Source organism: Felis catus, chromosome B2 (assembly GCF_018350175.1).
Source record: "Felis catus isolate Fca126 chromosome B2, F.catus_Fca126_mat1.0, whole genome shotgun sequence".
Lineage (NCBI taxonomy): Eukaryota > Metazoa > Chordata > Mammalia > Carnivora > Felidae > Felis > Felis catus.
This window is the reverse complement of record NC_058372.1, coordinates 43,270,745-43,293,550: the sequence shown is the minus strand read 5'-3', so window position 1 is coordinate 43,293,550 and position 22,806 is coordinate 43,270,745. Positions and strand designations below refer to the sequence as shown.

At 44.2% G+C, this 22,806-nt stretch overlaps 1 protein-coding gene across 14 annotated transcripts in view; it reads right to left on the bottom strand.

Annotated features, from left to right (window-relative positions):
• The window catches only part of RUNX2 (RUNX family transcription factor 2), a 330,028-nt gene that overhangs the window by 153,399 nt on the left and 153,823 nt on the right, over nucleotides 1-22,806 (bottom strand). For 11 of the 14 annotated variants that reach the window (XM_045058566.1, XM_023254034.2, XM_045058573.1 and 8 more), the window contains one exon: nucleotides 10,422-10,595. The exons of the other annotated variants lie outside the window; for them this stretch is intronic. In XM_045058566.1, coding sequence (XP_044914501.1) covers nucleotides 10,422-10,595 — 174 coding nt within the window. The remainder of the gene's footprint in view (nucleotides 1-10,421; nucleotides 10,596-22,806) is intronic. 14 annotated transcript variants of the gene reach the window in all.

Sequence of the window (22,806 nt, the reverse complement as noted above, 5' to 3'; positions counted from 1 at the left end):
CCAGGAAGCAGCCTGAGGCACTTAGCTGCCCACACACATCATCTGACCACGGGGATGAGGCTCCCGAGGTGCCTCAGCTCCAGGTGAGCAGGAGAGCCCGTGGCCTTGCAGCTAAGATTCAGGCAGTCTTCACCTCATACATTCTGGTTCAGCGGTAAAACCCAGGCATCTGTACTTTTTTTTTTAATGTTTTATTTATCCTCGAGAGAGCACGAGCAAGGAGAAGGGCAGAGAGAAACTGAGTAAGAGGATCAGAAGCTGGCTCTGCAGAGCCCAGTGTGGGGCTTGAACTCACGAACTACGAGATCATGACCTGAACTGAAGTCGGACGCTCAACTGACCGAGCCACCCAGGTGCCCCAGCAGGCATCTGCAGTTTTAACAGGCTCCCCAGGTGATGCCAATATGCACCAAAGTTTGAGAACAAAGGGCGTAATTTTTAGTGATGATAAAAAAGGAAAATTACCCAACACTATTCTGATTTACTCTTCCCTATCAAGAATGATCTTCAAATAGAATGAACACAACAAACATGCTTAAGAGAAAATTAAGGCTCAGGAGAGGTAAGAAGACAGAGGAGAGAGACTTGTGCTTTAAGTGAATTCAAGGTTCTGCTCCAAGATGAATCATACCCCACGGTATTGCAAGAACTGTGGAGAACAGTAGGCAAAGGGTTTCTATTTGACAGATCAGGGCTACAAAGTCATAGTAAAAGTAAAGTCTGGCTCCCCATAACTCCACTCGCTACTAATCTTAGCTTTGCTTGCTGGCATTCCTTCCCCCCCCCACCCCCCACCCCGTGATACTTATTAAATTGCTTGAAGGTAATGCCTTTACTGCACAACATCTAGTAGTTTTCCATTTGCTTACTCCATTTACCTTATTCTGCGAACAGCATTGCTATTGGTAAAATCTCAATGTCAACTAGTTTTTTGGAGCCTCTGTTGGTGACCACTTGCTTGCAAGCCCACTGAAAACTCTAAGCCACCTTCCACAGCCTGTGTACCACGGGCTTGTCACACTTGAGCTCCACCGTGACAATCAGAAAGCAGAATGGGTTCACTAAAAACCTGCTTCCTAGGATTACTTCAGCAACAGACTAGAAGAAAAAGCATCCGCCCGTTGTGCATCTTGACCTCAGCAAGGTAACTAACTACCTTATCTCTAATGTGATTTATAGCCAGCTACGAGGCCTACCAGAAAGTGGAAGCGGGGATGAATCGAGGTGAATCATGGTCAGCTTTGAAAGAGGTGCATGGTGCCAGGTTCAAGGGCGTTCTGATCCTAGTTACGTCCAGCATGTTCCCTAAAGTCTTAAAGAATTAGAAACAACCTATCTAAGCTGCAAGATGAGACCACGTTGTGAGGAACAGCCAACATACTGGGTGAAGCATGAGAACTATAAAATAACCCTAACAGGATGGAAGGAGGAGATGGAAGCAACATAATGAAACCGAATAAGAAAGTACAGTGCTGCCCTTGGGTCAACTCCAAGACAGGATGGGGGAAGCCTGCCCTAAGATCAGAGCTCTTCTTGGACTGCAGGCCACAGTGGGACAGGATGACAAAAAGTTAACACAGTCTTGGAATGCATTAACAAAGTACCAGAAAACCCCTACTTCGCCGGTCATACCTAGCTAGAGGGCTGTGTTTTCTCAAGGCGGCATCAGATAGAGCCTCCAGCTGCCATTATGAGGAATGGTTGAAGGAGCGGCCAACAGCTCTCATCTACCCTCGACCTTTCCTTAAAACACTCCTACTTCCCTCCTGAACTGAAACTCAGACTTGCCTGGATCTTTCCTCCTAACCTTTCCACTTGGCTCATTCTCCAAGGTCACCAGACAAGCTAACTCCTCTTCAGAAGTTCTTCCATCTTTGCCATGACCTACCAACCTCCAGGACATTCCTCCACATTGGTAAGTGGCTCAACATCTTCCTTGTTTCCCTGACTTGTATCAAGTCCTACCAAGTCCTGGGAGAAACTGTCATTCTCCCGGTGATCCACCAGAGCCCACCCCTGTTCCCAAACTGCAACCCATGCAAGAGACACACAAAATTATGCTCGTGGGCTCTTCCAGTTATCTGTGTCCTTAGCCGGCTCCTCAGCAATGCTCAACCAAAGTCATTTTCCCTTCCCATCATTCACCTTGATGACGGCTCCAAGACTATTCACTATTCTTCTCAACCCTCTCCCCTGCACCCTCCCCTCCCCTCCACCTAAAACCACCTTGTCAGATTTAATCTTCCTGCATCACCGATTTTAACTCTGAGAGTTTCAGAAACCTGGCCCTAAGTTTCTTACTCCTAAATGGCTTCACAAGATGGACTCTTCTGTGATAGCTGTCTTTTGAAGACTGCTACCACCAACTGTTTAGAAACAGTGAAAAGGCAAGTCTTTATTCAAAGCAAACAAAGCCCTAGGGAAAAAAATCTGATGGTCTTACATGGTCGTAGTGACATACGATTCTTCCTTCCTGGAATATTTCTGCACATATTAAAATGAAAATATGGAACCAAAGCACTTTCTAAACAGGTAATATTTGTAAGGTATTGCTGTCACTATTAACAGTACATAGTACAATGCATACCAACTCTGCCTTTGAAGCCCCAGGCGCCCATCGATGATTAATCACCAAAATGCTCCACTGGACCATCCACTACATCACACGGACCTGCCCCTCTCCTGAGTTAGCCTTGCAGGTTAAATATTTCATTCAACGTGAGATTCCTATTCTGATCATTTTGTCTACACTCTGTTGCAAAAGGTGAAAATGGGCTGGAAAGGTCACCAGGCAACTAGGAAAGAGGAAAGTCATGCATACCATAACGCTCTGGAAAATAATGAGAAAAAGAAATCAAGACTTCCTTTGGGGCAGAGACCCAAAGACAGGCTAGAAACGGAAGAGTCTTGGGGAAGGATAAAGCGAGGCATTATGTAGATGGATTCTTCTTATCACAATTAGATATTAACTATGCATCTTCTATTCCAGACGGGAGGAAATTACAAAGACAAGTTTTTGAAACTCATGAAATTAATTTTTCTTGGAACACTGCCCCTCTCTATCTTCCTAAAAGCATAAGCAAGCCAGAGCATCTTCAGTTAATAAGGGAATTCCTACTAACAGAAGTCCGGAGACCTGCAAGAAGTTAATTTACAGATGATGCTAACAGGCTAACAACAGCATGACATGTTGACCACCAGCCTTTCGCAGGGTCCTACTAAGCTTTCTTCTTCAAAGCCAGCGCAGGCTGGACCTGAACTCCGCTCTTCATCATAAGGTGGCCGCCAGAGCTGAAGAGACGTGCAATTGTGTTGACACAGAATTTGTGCTGTTTTCTCACAAGGACTGTAACCAGTGACCTCCCCTAAAATGATTCCCAGTGCACAAATGTGCACAGCAGCAGGAAATTGCCCTGACTGGTCTGCCCAAATAAGCTCAAAGGAAGAAGATGGGACAGGACTCTCTAGTAACTTCAGAAATTAAACAGTAGTACCACCAAAGTACAAGAATAGTACTTTCAACAGCCGGTCTCTGAATGTGGCGATTTCAGTTCCTTCGGACGTGAGATGCCTATGGGTAAGACCACGGTGGTCATAAAGCAGGAGACCTTGCTTAACTCCCATTCTCCACACCCCACCATCATCTCACAGGGAGGGCACCTGCGGCCACTCTTCCTGCTAACAGTGCCCGAGCCCCTCTCATGACTTCACCCTCCCTCACACAACCACCGCCCCCCAGCCACCAGCCCTGCGTCCACTTCACCTCTCACCCTGTGTCACATTAAACAGTCGTGTGGTCCCTGTGCACTTGAACAGAGCAGCAATTTGAGACGCACGCTACTCAGCTGTGCTTTCCTATTTGGGAAAGGATTATGCTAGTAAATGTTTCAGTGTGAGCACAGCGGACTCGGGACTGGGACCTCCAACGTACACAGGCCAAGCTCAGGGGCCCGACTGCCTGAGAGCCTTCTAATGTTTAAAGGTGTGGCATTTGCCAAGGGAATATGGAATCGGACCGAAGTCGGGTGGAAACTACTTCGCTTTGGTCAAGGTAACTGCTGGTAAGATTATTATCCTGCATGATGCCTGGCCAGGTTATTTTCTAAGATATTCCTAAGAATGCTACCTTGCATCTATGCTCATATAACTATAATTTAATCATTAAAACCAGTTTTATTGCATTTTAAAGCATGATTCAGACACTCTTAATGCCTCCCTTTTATGAAAATATCTCCGAGGATTCTGAATAATACCCAATGGAGAGAAGACAAAGAGATTAGTCCCTGAGGACACCTACCACTTAGATTGTCAGCAACATGACTGACTTGATAGGGATGGGGGTGACTGCCTACCAAGAATCTGGAACTCACAGTCGACTATAATGGCTAAAGAAGCTTTCAGGAAGTCATTTCTCAAAGAATCAATTTCTTCCACCTGGAAAATATATACTTTTCAGAATTGTTTTAAGGCTTTGATAAGAACTTTATGTAAAACCAGTATGTCAGTGGGGAAGAGCTGCATAAATAAAATGACGTAGGTACTGAAACTGGGGGAAACCAAGCCACGATAGAAGTATGCTTCAGCCTCCCAAGAGTGCACGGTGGTTAAGGAGCATGGGACCCTGAAGCAAAGCAGATCTGGCTTTAATTCCTATATTTACCACTTAATGGTTTGTAAGTGGGACCTTGGGCGAGGTACCTGGCCCCTCTGACCCTCAGCTTTCAAAATAATGCCACCTATCTCACAGAGCTGTTGTAAGGAGCTAACCTCCTTACAGGTTAGGAGGTTGTATGAACTAACCTCATTATAATGCCTGGCACACAACACGCTTTTCAATAAATAAAGGGTAGCTAAGAGTAAGTCAACCAAATAGGTACTAGGGCTAGGATAATAGTGGATCACACTTCCCGAAGAGGTCAATGATCCTTTCGTCACCAAACCAAAGTCACAAGGCAACAGGCACTATGTAAGACAACGGGGACACAAAGCTAAATAAAACATGGTGGCCAGGGCTTAGCCGGTTAAGCACCAGACTTCAGCTCAGATCATGATCTCACAGTTCACGGGTTTGAGCCCCACGTCGGGCTCTGTGCTGACAGCTGGGAACCTGGAGCCTGCTTCAGTTTCTGTGTGTGTGTGTGTGTGTGTGTGTGTGTGTGTGTGTGTGTGTGTCTGCCCCTCCCCCACTCACTCTGTCTGTCTCTCTCAAAAATAAACATTAAAAAAATTTTTTAAATAAATAAATAAAATAAAATAAAACATGGCCCTAGACTTTGAAAGTTCAAAGTCTGATGAAGACATGTAAACAAGTAACTGTCGCCACATGGACTGGCGGTATGGAAGCCTCAGGCTCAGTGTGGGTAGGTTGGAAGAAGCCTGACAGAGGTGCCAGCCTTTGATCTGAGTCTTGAAGAAAGAAGAAAAAATGCTAACCATCCTTAACTCTCTCCTGGGCTACTGCAGTAACTTCCGAAACGATGACCCTGCTTCAACCATTGTCTCCTTATGATCCGTTCGTCACACAGCAGCCAAGGTGATTTTTTAAAAGCATGTAAATTTGATAAGGTCATTCCCCTGCTTCACATCCTTCAAGAGCATCCCACTGCGATCAGAGCAAAACCCAAGCTCCTTACCAGGTCCTTGAAGGCTCTCCATAATCCACTCCCTGCCTCGCTTTCTGTTATCATTTCCTGTGTTCTCTACTTTCCACTTACACTGATCTTCCTGACCCCTGAGCAACCACAGTCACTGCTTCCCGGGAGCCTGTGCATGAGTCTTCCGTGGCCGAAAATGCTCTTCCTCACAGATCTTCAAAGCTCTTCGGAGAACCCTGTCCCAACTTTCTAATCAAAATTACCTTTTTCTTTCCCTAAGTTGCTCTCTAATGCATTACCCTATTCAATTTCTCAAAGCATGTGTTATTGTCTGAAGTTATCTCGTGTGTATGCTTATTTACCCATTTACAGACACCGTCTGTCACGAAAAGGGGAGCTCCTTGTCAGCAGAAGTTGTATCTGTCTTGTGCACTTACTTAACGCCTGGCAGATAGTAAGCACTCGAGTATTTTTTTGAATGAATGAATAATAGAACAGCAGAACGCCCAGCCCGAAAGGTTAGATGAATGCCCCAATCCACCAAACCCAAGGGCCTAGGTCTGCTTTTGTTGCTGTTGTTGTTGTTTAGGTGTAGCTCCCTCACCCACAAAGTACTGTGTTTAAAACAGTGACTGTCTTGAGCAGTATCTCCTAACATAATATCCCTAACTCCACTGCTAATCACCACGTTCTGAATCAAAAGAAGTAGCCATTTGTGACCGACTAGGTGTTTCCTAGCACCCAGAGATAGGCACCAGATGTCTGAGGATTAAAAAAATAAAAAGAAAAGAAAAGAAAAAAGATACAGAGGAAGCAACTTCCTCAGGAAGCCATAGGAGGCCCTGGGGCCTTCAGATAGAACATCAGCCATTAAAGACGACAACAGAAGGACACCATCAGACCAGCACGGCAGAGAAGCCAACCCATTGCATGGGTAGGACCGTTAGCCCTAGGAACTACAAGAGACACTGGAGAACACTAATATGAAACACTCAGTGCCTATCACTTCCTCAGTTTATGACTTCTAACTTCATTTCACCCCTTTTCTGTTGGCAAGTGTATATACAGTAGTGACCATACAACCATGATCATCATCTATAGTCTTGGGGTAAGAGCTTGAGATATCAAGAGGGCCAAGCCAATGAGAGATGACAAACATCTTTATCCAAAGGATTCCATGAACTAAAATGCAGACGTTACATACTGCAGAGATGTTACAAAACCCATCGTAGGCAAGGCTCGTAAGTAGAACTTACATTTAGGCATGCAATTGTGTAGATCCTACACTGGAATGAAACCAAATGGTTTCACTATGCAAGCGTTATACCAAAATGTGATTTCTGCCACTGGTGCTCATCACCAGGGAACAATGGCACCCTGGGATAGGAAATGAGAGAGAACAGTTGATGCCAACAAGGCATGACATCTCAGCTCTTCTTGTACTGATATCTTGTCATCTAAACTTTCATTAATTCAACATTTCACCAGATGTGCCTACCACTGTGCCTACACAAGCCAAAATTAATCCCTGTAATAAATCCCTTGAAGAATCTACAATCTAGCAGGGTGGAAAGAAAGAAACACCCAGCAGCTGTAAAAGAAGGCAATCTCAACTACAGCTTAGAGGCTATATAGGCAGCCTCTAGACACAGGTCCCAGGACTCTTTCCTAAAGAAGGTAACAATGACCTTGAGGGACGGATAGCACCTTTCTGCAGACACAGACCACCGGAGATAGAACAGCCTAAGTAAGAGGGTGCAGGGAGAAGAACGTGGACTCAGGAAACAACAGCATTACAGTCCGGGGACAGATGTGGCTGTGTGAGGGCTGGGAAGGATCACTATCTCTTCAATTAGACTTTAAGTCAAGGACAGAGCACTTTTCTTCTCCCCTCCTCCCGTATTACCCGAGACCTAATTCTCTACGTGTGGTAGGCTCTAAATTATCTTCACTAAATAAATAGGAAAATTAACCCAGAGAGGACAAAAAGTGAAATAAATTCACTTCGAAGTTGCTGCTGTTCTTGGATGTTCTTGGATTTTGTAATAATTTGGGTCACAGTAGAAGTGTGCACACCCTCAGTTATAGGAAGATGCTTGTACCAATCACCTCACTAACAGTGCAGGAGCATGTAAGGAAAGTGTACATGGCCAAGAGTGAGTAGGGGTGGCACAAACACATGTGTCAATCTGCACATTGGGAAGGCTGCTGGAGACAGTTGTTGGGCCCAATACTCTGGATGCTAGAAAAACGAGAAAACTAATCTATAAATCAATCATTCTAGTGCTATAATGGCCAATGCAGAGCTAAGACTCTTGTGGTGTCATTCCAGAATGCTATCGGTACCTAGAACTACAACTGTTTTCTGTTTTCATTTTTTAGAAATACATCCAGTGAGTATTTAAAATATTATTTTTAATTGATCATGAGGGAGTTGTAGCATGGTACTGTATAAAAAAAAAAACACACTGGGGCGCCTGGGTGGCGCAGTCGGTTGGGCGTCCGACTTCAGCCAGGTCGCGATCTCGTGGTCCGTGAGTTCGAGCCCCGCGTCGGGCTCCGGGCTGATGGCTCGGAGCCTGGAGCCTGTTTCTGATTCTGTGTCTCCCTCTCTCTCTGCCCCTCCCCCGCTCATGCTCTGTCTCTCTCTGTCCCAAAAATAAATAAAAAACGTTGAAAAAAAATTTAAAAAAAAAAATAAAAAAATAAAAATAAAAAAAAAAACACACTACGTCAGGAGTCAAGAGACTGAATTCTGCTCTGCCACTAGCTTGCTGTGAACCTGCAGACAAGAAGAAGCTGAACCTTCCTGAGCCTCCCAGCGGGGAGGGAGGTGACCAGCGGAGGAGAGCCACGTCTATGGAGGTGGTCACGACCCTGGTCTGCCCAGATGCTCTCCTGGTATCCCCGTGTCTTACACCTTCTCAGAGCCTTACTCTCTGCACTTACATCTGCTGCTAACATGTAGAACCCCCTTACCACTTTCACCGGCCTTTTGGCTAATGATACCTAAGATACCTTCAGTTTCTAAAACGTCCTCTGGTGCTTTTTTATGACGTCATCTTCAGGTTTGTGGTCAAAGCCTTGAGGAAAGCATCTTCTTAAATGAATCTAGCAACACACAGTTTCCAAAAGCCACTTTGAAAGCATTAGTCATTAGTACAACATAATTAGCAAACAGTTAAGGATTAGAACACAGAAATCAAACATTTAAAGAGCTCAGGGATTGCCCAATCATAGCACATATATTTTTCTTATATATATTTTGTGAGCCATCATAAGTCCCTTACAAATCACATATAAACACTCTTAAATATGTATACAAATGGGTATGTGTGCTCACACACACACACACACACACACACACACACACACACACACACACATATATACACACAGTCTAAAGATTACTCTGAAGACAAAAGGACAGCTATTTATGAAGCTTCATCGAAGATCTAAAGCCCACTACTTTAAATGCAGTAGCACCTGTAGCAACAAGCTTGAAATTCACAAGTTAGTGTGAATTTCACCCTTATATTTTTATCAAGGACGCCTGCCTAGTAAACACAGTAAGCTTAATTCCTACTTATCAGCATTTAGTGATTTCTTTAGGCTAATCCATGGCTATTGTTCACAGAGCTCTAATGTCTTCCCTGATGCAGAGATCTGGTTCTCTGTAGTGTTTAGATATTTTATTTTTATAATTCTGTATTATCTATTAAATACGTACTCAGGCATACCCGTATATTCAGACTCATATACATATACCCACAGAAACCTACTCTAAGTAAATATCCAAGAAGACATATCCCTAATACGGGCAGGGGAGAAAGAGAGGAAGGTCATTCCATTTATAAACAGTTATGTTTATAAACTGTTAGGGACACTCAACACGTAAGCACTATCAACCAAAACCTAACCGTTAGAATAGTCTCTTGTACATTTTGTTTTGAGTTATTTTCCCTCCATTCTGGTCTACCTCTGCCAACAACAGAAGCCAGATGACATGACTAAGTGACATCAGCTCTCAGTATTTCTGATGGGCAACTTAAAGATCTATGACGACTGACATAACTCCTCTGTCACCAGGACCCAAGAGCAATCACACTGAAAGCAAGATCTGTTTTTGCACAACTGGGGCAGAAAAGAGAGAGAGAGAGACAGACAGAGCTGGGAGTCTTACTGCACCAAATGTGAATGATTAGTGTGTAATGCAATGCTGATGTTAATTTTTAAGAAGAAAGGTAAAGCAAGCGTCTTACTAGAATGTAATAATAAAGAGACATGTCGCAAGAGGAACTGGAGCTAAAAGTGAATCAGACGTGAATTCTGTCTGCCCAATGAGCCGCTCGGTGACCTGGCCTTATACCCACCAATCAAGGCTTCCTGTTAGCCCTGGGCAATTTTCAGGCAAACTGAATGAAATAGTTATACATGTAAGAAACTTAAGCCCAAATCTGAGACGGTAAAACTAATCTTCTAATAGTGAGGGTGTGAGGTTATCCCCTGCACTAGCCGGGCACAACACAGAAACTCATAACAAACATTCTCCCGGAGAACATAGTCATCACCATCCACTAGTGTTGCACACTGACATTGCCAAGAAGTGCAACATTAACAGAAACTTCCCCCAGGTTTTATCCCAAAGTTACTGAACGTTGGAATTTTTTTTTTTTAATCAAAAAGGTCAGTCTCTTCACATCTTGATTGTTTAATAATAAGCCATTTCACAGCCCAGGAGTATTGAAGTGAGTACATCTCGTGTGGTAGCCCCTCACCCCCAGCCTGCCGGACTGTGTGCAAGTGAAACCTAGGAGTCTGTCTTACCTGTAATCTGACTCTGTCCTTGTGGATTAAAAGGACTTGGTGCAGAGTTCAGGGAGGGCCGTGGGTTCTGAGGCGGGACACCTACTCTCATACTGGGATGAGGAATGCGCCCTAAATCACTGAGGCGGTCAGAGAACAAACTAGGTTTAGAGTCATCAAGCTTCTGTCTGTGCCCTGGAAACAGCAAATCATAAAATAAAAGCATATTAATGAGCTGAACAATTGACCATACTAAATAGATATGTGAACATACATACTGGGGGTTTAAAGCCAAGGGATTATCAATACTGGTATTTATAAGGAAGTGTCTCTACAATGCCTTCCATTTCTAGTGGCTTTCTAAGCATCATCTGGTGTGGAGCATTCCTAGTTCTGTGCTACAAAAGGAGAGCTGAGGGTCCCCGAGGGTGACTCGGAGCTGACACCAGGACTGGCACTCAGGAAGGGCTGTCTGCGTGCCTCGTCCAACCCTCTGGGCGAGGGTGAGAAAGGTGAATGTGTTCTGGGCTATGTTCGTTTACTTCGTGAAGGAGGAAACTTCCCGCAAGTTCAGAGTCTGTGCATGTCACACATATTATCCCAAAACTGGGGCAGAAACAGAGACAAACATTTGTCAAGGGGCAATTCCCATGATAACCATAGTGACTTTTCTTTTTCATGTTACAACCAGACCTCACTGAGACTCTCCTGAAAAATTAAAACTCAAACCTAGAACCCCTTTCAGAGGAAAAAGTGGAAATACGGTCAAGGAAATGCAGATTCCCAAGAGGAATCTGGGTATTTTGTGACACCCCCAAAACCTTAAAGCATGTAATAAACTATGTGAAATCTGACAGAATGCTTTCTTCTATTTTAAATCTAGTACTACGGTTCTGTATAAGAAATGGAAAAACACCCTCTGGGTTACCACGTGAATGTGAGATTCCACTATTAACACAAAACAAAACATAACTTTGTTTCACCTCTAGTTTATTCAAGTCTCAAATCGAAGGAAATTCTAGATAATAAGGAAATACGCCCGCTAAAATATAACTCAGGTTCTAAGGCTTTTTGAAAATCATGAAATCATTTGCAGCAAAGAGTGGAGTATGGGCTTGGTGCAAGTGTAACAGAACAGCGTGTGAGACTTGGTGCCACGTAAGTTAAGTGCACATCTGCAGAGTGGTGCCGAGGTGAACGAGCAGGGTAATGCCTCATACATGAACAGAAACATACTGTAGATTCCTTTTTCCATATTCTGTACCAGAATGAGGCCTGAGTATGTCGCCCTAACATACTGTAACTGAAACCGAAGCAGATTCAAAGAAGAGCCATTAAGATGATGACTGGGGGCGCCTGGGTGGCTCAATCAGTTAAGCCTCCAACTTCGGCTCAGGTCAGGATCTCACGGTTCGTGAGTTCGAGCCCCGTGTCGGGATCTGTGCTGACAGCTCAGAGCCTGCAGCCTGCTCCAGATTCTGTGTCTCCCTCTTTCTCTGCCCCCCCCCCCCGTTCACGCTGTCTCTCTCCCTCTCTCAAAAATAAATAAACGTTAAAAAAAATTTTTTTTAAGATGATGATTGGAATCAGAATTTGCCCTTTGAAGAAAAATTAAGGAAATTAGGATTATTACCCACAAAAGAAGAAAACCTGGAAGGAAGATTATTAAGAGCTTTCAAGAATCAGGAGGTATATTCTACGGGTAGCGAGAATACCTCATCTTCCTCTCGGTACAAGAGGACAAGAGGAATATATCAGGATAGGGTTAAGTTGAACATTAGAATTTCCCAACTATAAGCTGTCTTCATAAGACAAATTCCTTATTTTATTTGCCCCAAAATGTATTTTCCTGTCTCCTTTTTCATTGCCTACCCAGCCCAAAGAAAACAGACAGGAAGCCAAGGCTTGGTAATATGAGTTTAGCTGTCTCCACAGCCAAACATATTCCAAATAGGCCCATTAACTGAAATGGACCCACCACCCTATTTCCTGCCAGTTGGGGCATCTGCTATGATGAGGGACTAAGACCAGGAGAAAAGTGATCAGGAAAATTCTCTGTGCGTGGATGGGTGTTTTCCTTGTTGTTCAGAACTTCTTATCCGGATGATGAACAGATTTTAGAACTCTACAGGGCCTTTAGAGATTGGCCCAAACAGCTCCTGGGGCCCAACAAGCACGGTATTCACAGACAAAGCGACGAAGGCCTACAGAGGTACCACCACTAGCCTGTGGTCTTCAGCTATTGGCTGGTTTGGCCTGGAAGAGGATCACAGTTCTCATCCTAGCTGACCACGCTTTCCACTCATCACGTGGCCCCATCGATGCTGGCATTCTAGATTTATCTTCCCTTCCTCTCACAGCTGCTGTGGTGGACTGAAAATATCCAGATCAACAGAAAGAGACACCTACGAGCTAAGCCCCACGTGGTACCACGGCTGGCTTTCAAGGCGAGCAGAAGCAGCAGCAAGGATCCGATTACAAAGTTAATGGCTCACCCATTACCCTAAACAAACTTCCATCAATACATCTTGCTGTGTCTAACTAGTTTGACAATTAGGGAATTATACAGTACTTGTCACAGTTGGATCCATGGATTCTGTTCCTCACATACATACAAAAAAAAAAAAAAAAAAAAAAAGCACTGGTGTGGTGTTGATACAGCTGTAAACATTAACAAGAAAGCTTATGGAATTGTCCCTGGAAGTTATTTTTTTTAATAGGCCATATTTTTGGAATGGCAGATTCCCCGAGGGCTAAGGGTTCCTTGCCCGGTTCCTTTAAACACTGGGACTTTATGTGGGCTATGAGTCGCAAGAAAACTTAATAAAGCTTTGCCTCCGCTTTCTACAGCCTTTTCATTAGGCTTTCATGGAGACTGTAGGAGATGTGAGCTCAGCATTTGGACGTGTGAGTTCACTTTGTATTTTCTCTTAGCCCAGTGCTTCGGGGGGGGAATCGTAGGAAGTTGGAGGCAAGAATACAGAGAGGACTCACAGCATCGCTGATCAGTATGAAAACTGGAGGAGCAGGTGAAATTTTCAAAGCCTCAACGGCCTTCTGGAAATCACCTTCACACGTGAGCTACCAAGGATCTACAGACACCCAGAGTAATTCAGGGAGCACCTATCTGTGGCTGCGCAAGTACAAAAACACATACACGTTTCTCCTTGCAGATGCCTGCCCCTTTGTAGCTACCACCACAACCACAACAAAATTCTTACAGGACGATGAAGAACAAAAGCCGAACAGGTTCTTCATCTTTCAACCATGACAAATACCGGCTACCGCTAAACCACATCAGGGTTAACATGCGAACGATGGGCTGCAAGAAGACGTACTGAAATCCTCCACACTCAGGCAGTCCCTTAAGAAATCGAGAACACGGAAGACAAGGGCACATCGAGTTAAAGCAAAGACAGGGTCCTCTGCCGTGGTACGGGGAGAGCTGAGCCTCATCCAAAGGGCCAAAGAGTGGGTCCTCCAAATAGGAGGAAAGCATAAAGAACGCAAAACTGTTGTGTTCTATTTGAGACTGTGTGAAAGCTCGGGCACGGATCATCTTCTCTAGCTGTACTTTCTCCACTCCAGCAGGATTAAGAAAAGCCTCCAGGGAGCTTTGAAAAATATAGATGTCCAGAACGCACATCAGCTCCATTAGATCGGAATCTCTGAGAGCGGGTCCTGGGGAGTTCTTTTGTAAGATCACTCACAATCCGATGGGCAACTGAGGTAGAGAACCACTGCCCAAGGTGACCTCACAATCTCACGCACTCGGGGCCACCTATTTGTGTCGGGGACTCCCCCATTTCTGAGGTAAGCCCTGACTTCTGTCCTGAGTTCCAGGTCTGTGTGTCCCACTGCCTACCTGACTCTCCCCTGGGATGTCTACAAGATATTTAAATGTGGTATACTTAAAACAGAATTCTTGACTCTTCTCACCAGCGAACCCCATTCCCCTCTCAGAGTACCCTCATCTCAGTAAGTGGTTCCAGCCACTCAGTCACTGCAGCCAAAAACCTAAACATTTCCCTCGATTTCCCCTTACCCCTCACGCCCCACACTCAATCTATTACCACATCTCGTCATTTCCGTCTTGAAAGTGTATCTCAAATCCATTCAGTTCTCTCATTTCTACTGATACAGCCCTAGTCCAGGACCCCGCCACCTTTCCCTGGGCATCTGACACTGAATCCTTTGAGTTTCCCATCCCAGGACCTCTCCATACTCCTGAAGTACTCTCCCCCTCTTTCTTTGCCCACTCCTTCTTATCCCTTAGGCCTCACAGTGAACACCACCTCCTATGAGAGGTCTTGTCTACCACAATGACCAGAGTAGGTCCCCTCCTTCTAGAGCACACCCTCCATTTGTTTCCTTTATGGCTATTACCACAATCTGTGCTTATCTCGCGTACTTATTTGTCTCGCCTGCAAGATACGAACCCCGTGAGAATAAGTGCTCTGTCTTGTTTAAAGGTGGATCCCTACAACCTAGTCCAGTGCCTACCATATAGTAGGTGCTCAACAAATATTTAGGCAATGAATGAATGAATGTGAATACTCTCTCCTCTTTTAGATAAATGTCCAAGTTGAGAAAAAATTTTCTGCCCCGGCATATCGTATTATAATGCTATCTCTCCCCCCCAAAAAAGCCTTCTCTTGTCTGACAACCTAGGGAATCCAGCGGGCAAAGCCTTTCTTTAGAGCCTAGCCCTTCTCGGTGCTTGCTCAGAAATTTCCCTAAAGGACGTGCATTTTAAGGGAATGCCCGATTGCTTCCTTGCTTTCTGAAAAAGTCCCGTTTGCTCTCATTATAATTCTTCAGCATTGTTGCAAGTCATTTAGAATCAAAGAGCTGAAAAGGACAAGAGAAATCATTTTGACTCCAAATTTCTGAGTGACGTACTTCTTTTATGAATGAGGACCCTGAATCCCTGAGAGGGGAGGCGACCTGCCCAAAGCCACACAGTTAGCGGCAGGACTAGAACTCGGGATTTCTGATTGCTGGCCCCACGCTCTTTTCCCTCCCGTGGCCAACGAGCTTATTTTAGATTAGAACACCACAGCATCGGTCGCTCAGGGGAAATCACGGTCAAAGTGAATTTAAAATGGAAGAAAAAAAATAGTTTTCAGAACAAATTTCTTTCAAAACGTTGAGTGTGTTTGGCTGACCAGGACTCTTGTTGCAATAAATTCAGGGGCACGAGAAGAAAAGTGTGATCAAAAGGTCACGGCATTCACACATCCTCAGAGCAAAGATGCTGAACCTGGTTGCCCCAGGCCTCCCCCACCCCCCGCCCCGCCCACTCTCCAGTGCAAGGGCACCGCGCTCGCCGTGACAGTTGGTAACAGGGCCGTTGGGTTTTCCGCTTAGAACAGGCATCAGAAACTGGTACGTGAAGACCCTGAAAGTGTGGTATGCGGACTACGAAAACAAACCTGCCTCTGTGATGTGACCCATTCTGCCCGTTTCTATAAAAGTTGACTGAGAACTGCCTAACCACTGAGGAAAGCTCTGTGGGCCCCCAGCCAAAAGGTCACACCCTGCGCACTACAGTCACAGTGTGATGCACTCCTCTGGAAGGGTCACCCAAAAGCACCTACAAAAGAGTGCACCTTGCAAAAACAAGGCACCTTCACGAGAAGGGCACCAAGTCACGGCAGGTCCGCTATCCTGGGGCACAGCAGGGTCATCTCGTGGATGATGATGTTTGGGAGCTCCCCTTTTTACAGAAGTATTTTAAATCAATTTGGGGGCGACTGGACGGCTCAGCCGGTTAAGCACCTGACTTCAGCTCAGGTCATGATCTAGCAGTTTGTGAGTTCAAGTTGTGCATGGGGCCTTGTGCTGATAGCTCAGGGCCTGGAACCTACTTCGGATTCTGTGTCTCCCTCTGTCTCTGCTCCTTCCCTGCTCACACTCTGTCTCTCTCTCAAAAATAAATAAACATTAAAGAAATAATTTAAAAATAAATCAACTTTAAGCACTCACTTATTGGGTATCTACTTCTACCCTGAGTATCATGACAATACAATTTTAAAATAGAATAGGGGTGCCTGGGTGGCTCAGTTGGTTAAGCATCTGACTTCGGCTCAGGTCATGATCTGGGTTTGTGAGTTCAAGCCCCACGTCGGGCCTGGGGCCTGCTTCGGATTCTGTGTCTCCTTCTCTCTCTGCCCCTCCCCGACTTGTGCTCTGTCTGTGTCTGTCAAAAACAAATAAATGTAAAAAAAAGAATGTTTTAAACAGAATAAATAGAGGCAGCTGGGTGGCTAAGGCGGTTGAGCGCCCAACTCGGGTTTCGGCTCAGATCATGATCTCACAGTCCGTGGGTTTGAGCCCCACATAGGGCTCTGCACTGATAGCACATACCCTGCTTGGGATTCTCTTTCTCTCTCTCTCTCTCTCTCTCTCTCTCTGCCCCTCTCCCACTCATGCTCTCTCTCTCAAAATAAATAAATAAACTTCAATCAATCAACCAACCAATTAGAATAAATACAACTAAAAGGCAGATCTGCAATAGACCATCAGTCAGGAACCAGTACCACATCCACAATTCTGATTGGTTCGTCCATGTGGGCGTGTGCCCACATGGGAACCTCACCAGGCATGGCAAGGAGGAGGGGAGAGAAAATCTTCAAGATAATGTCCTTGGCCCCCCAGCAGTTCAGTCTAGTAGGGAAGAAGGGCATGCAATTAAATATAACTGGAAAAGTTTACAATGAGGGAAAATCACTAAAATGCTTAGGTGTGGGGATCTATTAGGGACATATGAATACGGACTATTTCAAAATATTAAGGAGGTAGTGCTTTTTGTGAGTATGTAAAAATATGCCCTTATATTTTTGAAGAGCTAACCAATATATTTAGAGGGTAAGTGTCATAAGTCTGGTATTTGCTTTAAAATATTTCAGCAAAACAAAAGGTGAAGTAAATATGGCAGAATGTTACCAGTTATAAAATAAGGTGATGGGTATATGGGATTTGATTAAATATCATCTCTTTTAATGTGTTTTAAATCTTTCATAATAAGAAAAGTCTTTAAAAAATAATAAACTGGAGGGGCACCTGGGTGGCTCAGTTGGTTGAGCGTCCAACTTTGGACTTTGGCTCAAGTCATGATTTCACGGTTTGTGAGTTCGAGCCCCGCTTCGGGCTCTGTGCTGACAGCTCAGAGCCTGGAGCCTGCTTCAGACTTTGTGTCTCCCTCTCTCTCTGCCCCTCCCTGGCTCGTGCTGTGTTTCTGTCTCTCAAAAATAAATAAATGTTAAAAAAGATTTTTTTAATAAAAAATAATAAACTGCTATGGGAAGAACAGTGAGCCACTGCTGTTGACTAAAGGAAAGAGGAAACCCTTGCTGATGAGATCATTATGCCCTTGAAGGTTGAGGAGGATCCTGATAAGCAGAGAAGAAAGGAGGAAAGCTGGCTGGAGGACAAATGACAGCAACAAGATAATAAATATCTTGGGAGACAAGATAGTGTTGAACATGTATGTGATACAAATCTCAACAGAAGCACGCTATTCTTAAAATCACTTGATGCCTCTAGTCTTAAAACCAAACATTAGCTCTTTTAAACTAAACAATCTAAGGGCACCTGGGTGGCTCAGTCAGTTTAGCATTCGACTCTTGATTTCAGCTCAGCTCATGATCCCAGGGTGGTGGGGTCGAGCCCCGCATCGGGCTCCATGCTAAACGTAGAGCCTGCTTGGGATTCTCTCTCTCTCTGTCTCTCCACCCCTCCCCTGCACATATGCTCTCTCTCTCTCTCTCTCTCTCAAATAAAAAAAAATAACAAAAATAAATAAACTATGCAATCAATATGGGAACTTACCCTTTTAAGACAGATCTTTTCATCCCCTGACTAATGAAACAATACTCTGGCAGCCCGAGAGCCTCCTCTCATCTGCCATGCACTCAGGCTTCCCTGAAGGAGGGGTGGCTGGGGAGACATTAGCTAATTTTGCTGTCAACAAGTATGTGAGAGGGAGGAGGCCTGGTCCGGTACTCCAGGGCTCAAACCACAGGATATACCCATTTAAGATGTTGTGACAACGATCCTTAGGAGTAAAAAGGAAGAGAGGAGAGGACGTGCATCAGAATTACCATTTTTTTTTTTCCAGAGCAAACTGGTTATATAGCCACAGAGCTACTATTCCACAGCAGTTCTGGAAAAACAACAACAACAAAAATGAAGTCTTGGTTTTAATCTCTCTGCTCTGAAAGTGGTACGTGAAGGAGTGTTTGCAGGGAGGGGCTGGGGACGAGGCTGACTAATGTTAAAGTCCTAATTCTATTCCAAATGATATTACTTGGAATTTGACTACTGCGTTGAAGGGTGAGCCTTAGTTCATCTTAGAGAATTCAATTTAGGTGGTTTCCAGCAAAAGCAACGTAACAGGGGAGATAGCACAGACTCAAGGGAGTTCTTAGGGGAGCCATGCAAAGTGTGGATCCAAACACTTTATAACTATTGAGGCTCCAGATTGAAAACCTTGATTTTCTGCATTCCTACATACATGTGAAAACTGGAAATACGACCGAGAAAAGTGAAACTTCTCTTTGTTTACATTCAGATGACTGCATTTCACTGGTGGTTTGTGAAAGTCCAAAAATGAAAGACCTATGTACTCTTGTGATGCTCGTAATGTTTAGTTAAGCCCTCTGCCTCTTCCTAACGCACCCCTGCCCCCACTACAAACACTCCCAACCAGCCTCTCCTCTAATTTCCTTATTTCCATTAATATCACCACCTCTGGGGTGCTTGGGTGGCTTAGTCGGTTGAGCGTCCGACTCTTGATTTTGGCTGAGGTCAACGGTCCCAGGATGGTGAGATCAAGCCCCACACTGGGCTCCGTGCTGACAGAGCAGAGCCTGTTTGGGATTCTCTCGCTCTCTCTCGCTCTCTCTCTCTCTCTCAAAATAATTAAATAAATCACTTATTATATATTAAAAAAATATATCACCACTTTCTAGTCTCTGAGGCTCAAAATCCAGCCCAAATTATTTCTTCACCACCTCCCTTTCCTGGACCCCATCATTCACATAAGCCCATTCCGATAGTTTCTGCAGGAATGGGCCCCCACTTTCCATTCCCACTAGAATGAACCCTGCTTTCCAGTCCCATCAGAATCACTCCTAACCTCTCACTTATGGCTAATACACCAGAGAAGCCTGGAATAAATGAAAGGGCATCAACTAATTATATGACCAACTGCAGGAAGGGATTTAATGGAACTCGCCAGACCTACCAAAAATGAAGGGTGTAACTCTCCAGACCTACCAAAAATGAAGGGTTCATTTCCATAATTTCTAAAGTCCTTTCAGCCCCTGAATCTTAACATCACTCACCTGCTCAAAACCTTTCAACTGTCTCACGCTATCGATAAACAGAGCTCCCTGAGCCCAGCAGGGAAAACAAAGACCTGGAAACACCCAGAAGATATGGTCTGATTATACATCGTCACACTCATTTCCAATGGCTACTTCTGTACTACCCCCTGTATTATCCACGGTTCTTCACAGAGCCCCTGTACCTTTGCGAAAGCTGTCTCCCCCACCTGAAATACCCTCACCCCACCATCTCCATTTGGTCCTCACACCGTTCTGGTCTTCTAGGTCTCTAGGGCCTCGGTGATCCCTCTGGTTTCCATCTCGGCAAGCTGAAAGCAGCTACAACTGGTTTTGTGTATTACATGTGGTTACACTTAAGTGTAGTAGGCATTCAGTCAGCATTAACTTACTACGAATTGATATAAAATATTTATACAGAATTTCAAACCCTATAATCTTAGACTCTCCTGGACTTGACTATAAAACCTTTGAGGAGGGGTGTCATGTCTCTTGTCTAGCACATAACTTAGAGCTTAGGTACAAAGAAAGCACACAACAAATGGTTACTGAATTAATAAATAGGGACACTGATAAATCTAGAATTATCTCTCCTTTTGTCCAGTAAAAGAGAGGAGAGGGGGGAAAAAAAAAACAGGCTAGTCATCGGGAAACATTTCCCACAGTAAAATTGATGAGTCTATAATCTTTGCTGGGAAAGGCTGCTGAGTCATCTTTTTTCCTAAGAGTATGCTGTCTGGTTCAGGTCACAAACTATTTCTGGACTAGAACAGTAAAATGGACTAAGAAACTGCCTTCATGCTTAAGAAACCTCTAGCCAGGGGAAGCGAGCAGCCACACAACAGGACATGTGCGTGGGGTCCCAGAGCTCACAGAAGACAGCTCGTGAGAGGAGACAGCTCTAGAGCCATATTAATGCGGCTTCAGACAGAGGACCACAGATCATAAACAAATCCCCTTCCAGGAGATTCTTCTCTGATGGCATTTCAAAAATGAACCAACAGAGTTTGTCTCTAAGGGCCCTTCTTAATATATAAACCAATTTCTAAAGGGGAAAAAAAATCATAATCACCACCATGTATCTTCAAGAGCCCCCTTTCAGCCCTTGAACAGAGTCAGGCATGTAGAATTCAAAGTTTATCAAGGAAGAAGAGAGGAAGAACAATTTCACCCAAGAGAGGTCTGAAGCCTTCCCGTCTCTTGGGTAAAAACATAATTATGGGAAGAAAAAAACATAATCTACTCAAGAGACATAATTACATAGTTAAGCCATAGACTCCAAAGAAATATTCTAGGAACTCCAGTTCATAGAAAAAAAAATGTTAAAAACTGAATTTGCTTTCTTTTAATAACACAAGGCGCCAGTTTAGATCAGTGAGTAAAAAGTTCACTCTCCCAAACTCATTTTTAAAACACAATTGGGTGCATGAGAGAGATCACTGAAGGAGAGCCTCTTTCCAAATCTAGGCTGCTAAAGGTTCAAGAACTCAAGATCTTTCAATAAACACACAAATGAAAGAATTGTGAAATATTCATATTCGTGCATCTTAACTGCAAGTTCCTTTATAACTTTTAGCTTTCAGGCTGTGGCAAATCACGACCATCAAAGACTGAAGGGGCTATCAGGCTATGCCAATATCAGTCACACATCAGGGAATAACTTCTAAAAAACATATGCTTAGAGTGTAATCCTTTTTCTTGAAATAAGGGACTTGAAAAACTTGAGACATCTAAAGAAAAAGAAACTCATGGGAGGTAAGAAGAAAAAAAAAGATTAAAAAAATTTTAAAGAAAGATCAGACAACGAGGGGAGACAGGGAGACGGGAGATGCGTAATACTTTTTTGCAAACAGGGCAAGAAAGAGCTCCCAGAGAACCTGGCTGACTTCACTGTAGCCCAGCTCCGGGGTCCTAAAACACCCCTCATCCACTCAGCCTCTTTACCTCCAGATTCTCTGGTACTTTCCAGTTCCAGTCCTGCTATCCTTGACTTCCTCACCTGTCATTTCCAAGGGATGCTCTTTCTCTCTTGACTCCCATTCAAAGTAAAAGTACATGAATGAGGATTTTTCAGAGGTGGAAGAGAATACGGATTTCCAGACCATGCTCTTCACTTTAGAAAAGTCACTGATGCCCAGAAAATACTGTGCCTCGTTCAAAATCGTGGAAGTAGGCAGTGACACTGGAAGCCAGTCCCCTGACCTGTCTCAGCCCTCCTTTTCATATGTCAGGCTGCCATACAAAGAAAGGAAAGGAAAGGAAGGGGAAGGGGAAGGGGACGAGGGAAGAGGGAAGGAAAGGGGAAGAGGGAGGAGAAGGGGAAGGGGAAGGGGAAGGGGAAGGGGAAGGGGAAGGGGAAGGGGAAGGGGAAGGGGAAGGGGAAGGGGAAAATACTAGAGAAAGAGAGGCCGAGAAAGAACAGAATAAGAAAAAGCAGAGAAGCTTTACTTCTGAGGATTTATTGCATTGTAGCCAGACTTTCCAACTTTGTTTTAGCACAATACCTCCTCTACTAATTACAACCCAACATCCACAGCCATCCTGGGCCATCTGACACTGCATCTCTCGCTTTAGTTTCTGGGAAACGAACAAAAGATCTCTTTCTCCGTGTTTACACTCTACCCCTAAAACTTAGTAAAACTTGAGTGTTTTCGTTCAGAAAACATTTCCTTTGCCCTCTTTTACTAGAATATACTTCACACACACACACCGCAGATTTGTGTTACTAGGATTTGCAGAGACCCCCCTGAGAGATGTAAAGATCTTTTTAATGGGAACGTTTCAAGCAATGGAAATGGTAGTTTCCACAGCTGAACAAAAAGCATCACTGTTTATTTGCCAATAATCCAGCTAAACACGGATGGCTTTATTCTTCAAAGAGTCCAGTGACAACTAGCCTATACAGACTGTCACGCAATTCCTGGATCCTGACTGAACTTCCTTTGCATGCGATCTTCTCTGTTTCTCTTTCACTACCATGGTTTTGTGCATATGTTATGTAACTGCATGTGTGTTTGAAGCAAAGGGAAAACGCTACACAGAAGTAATTAAAAAGT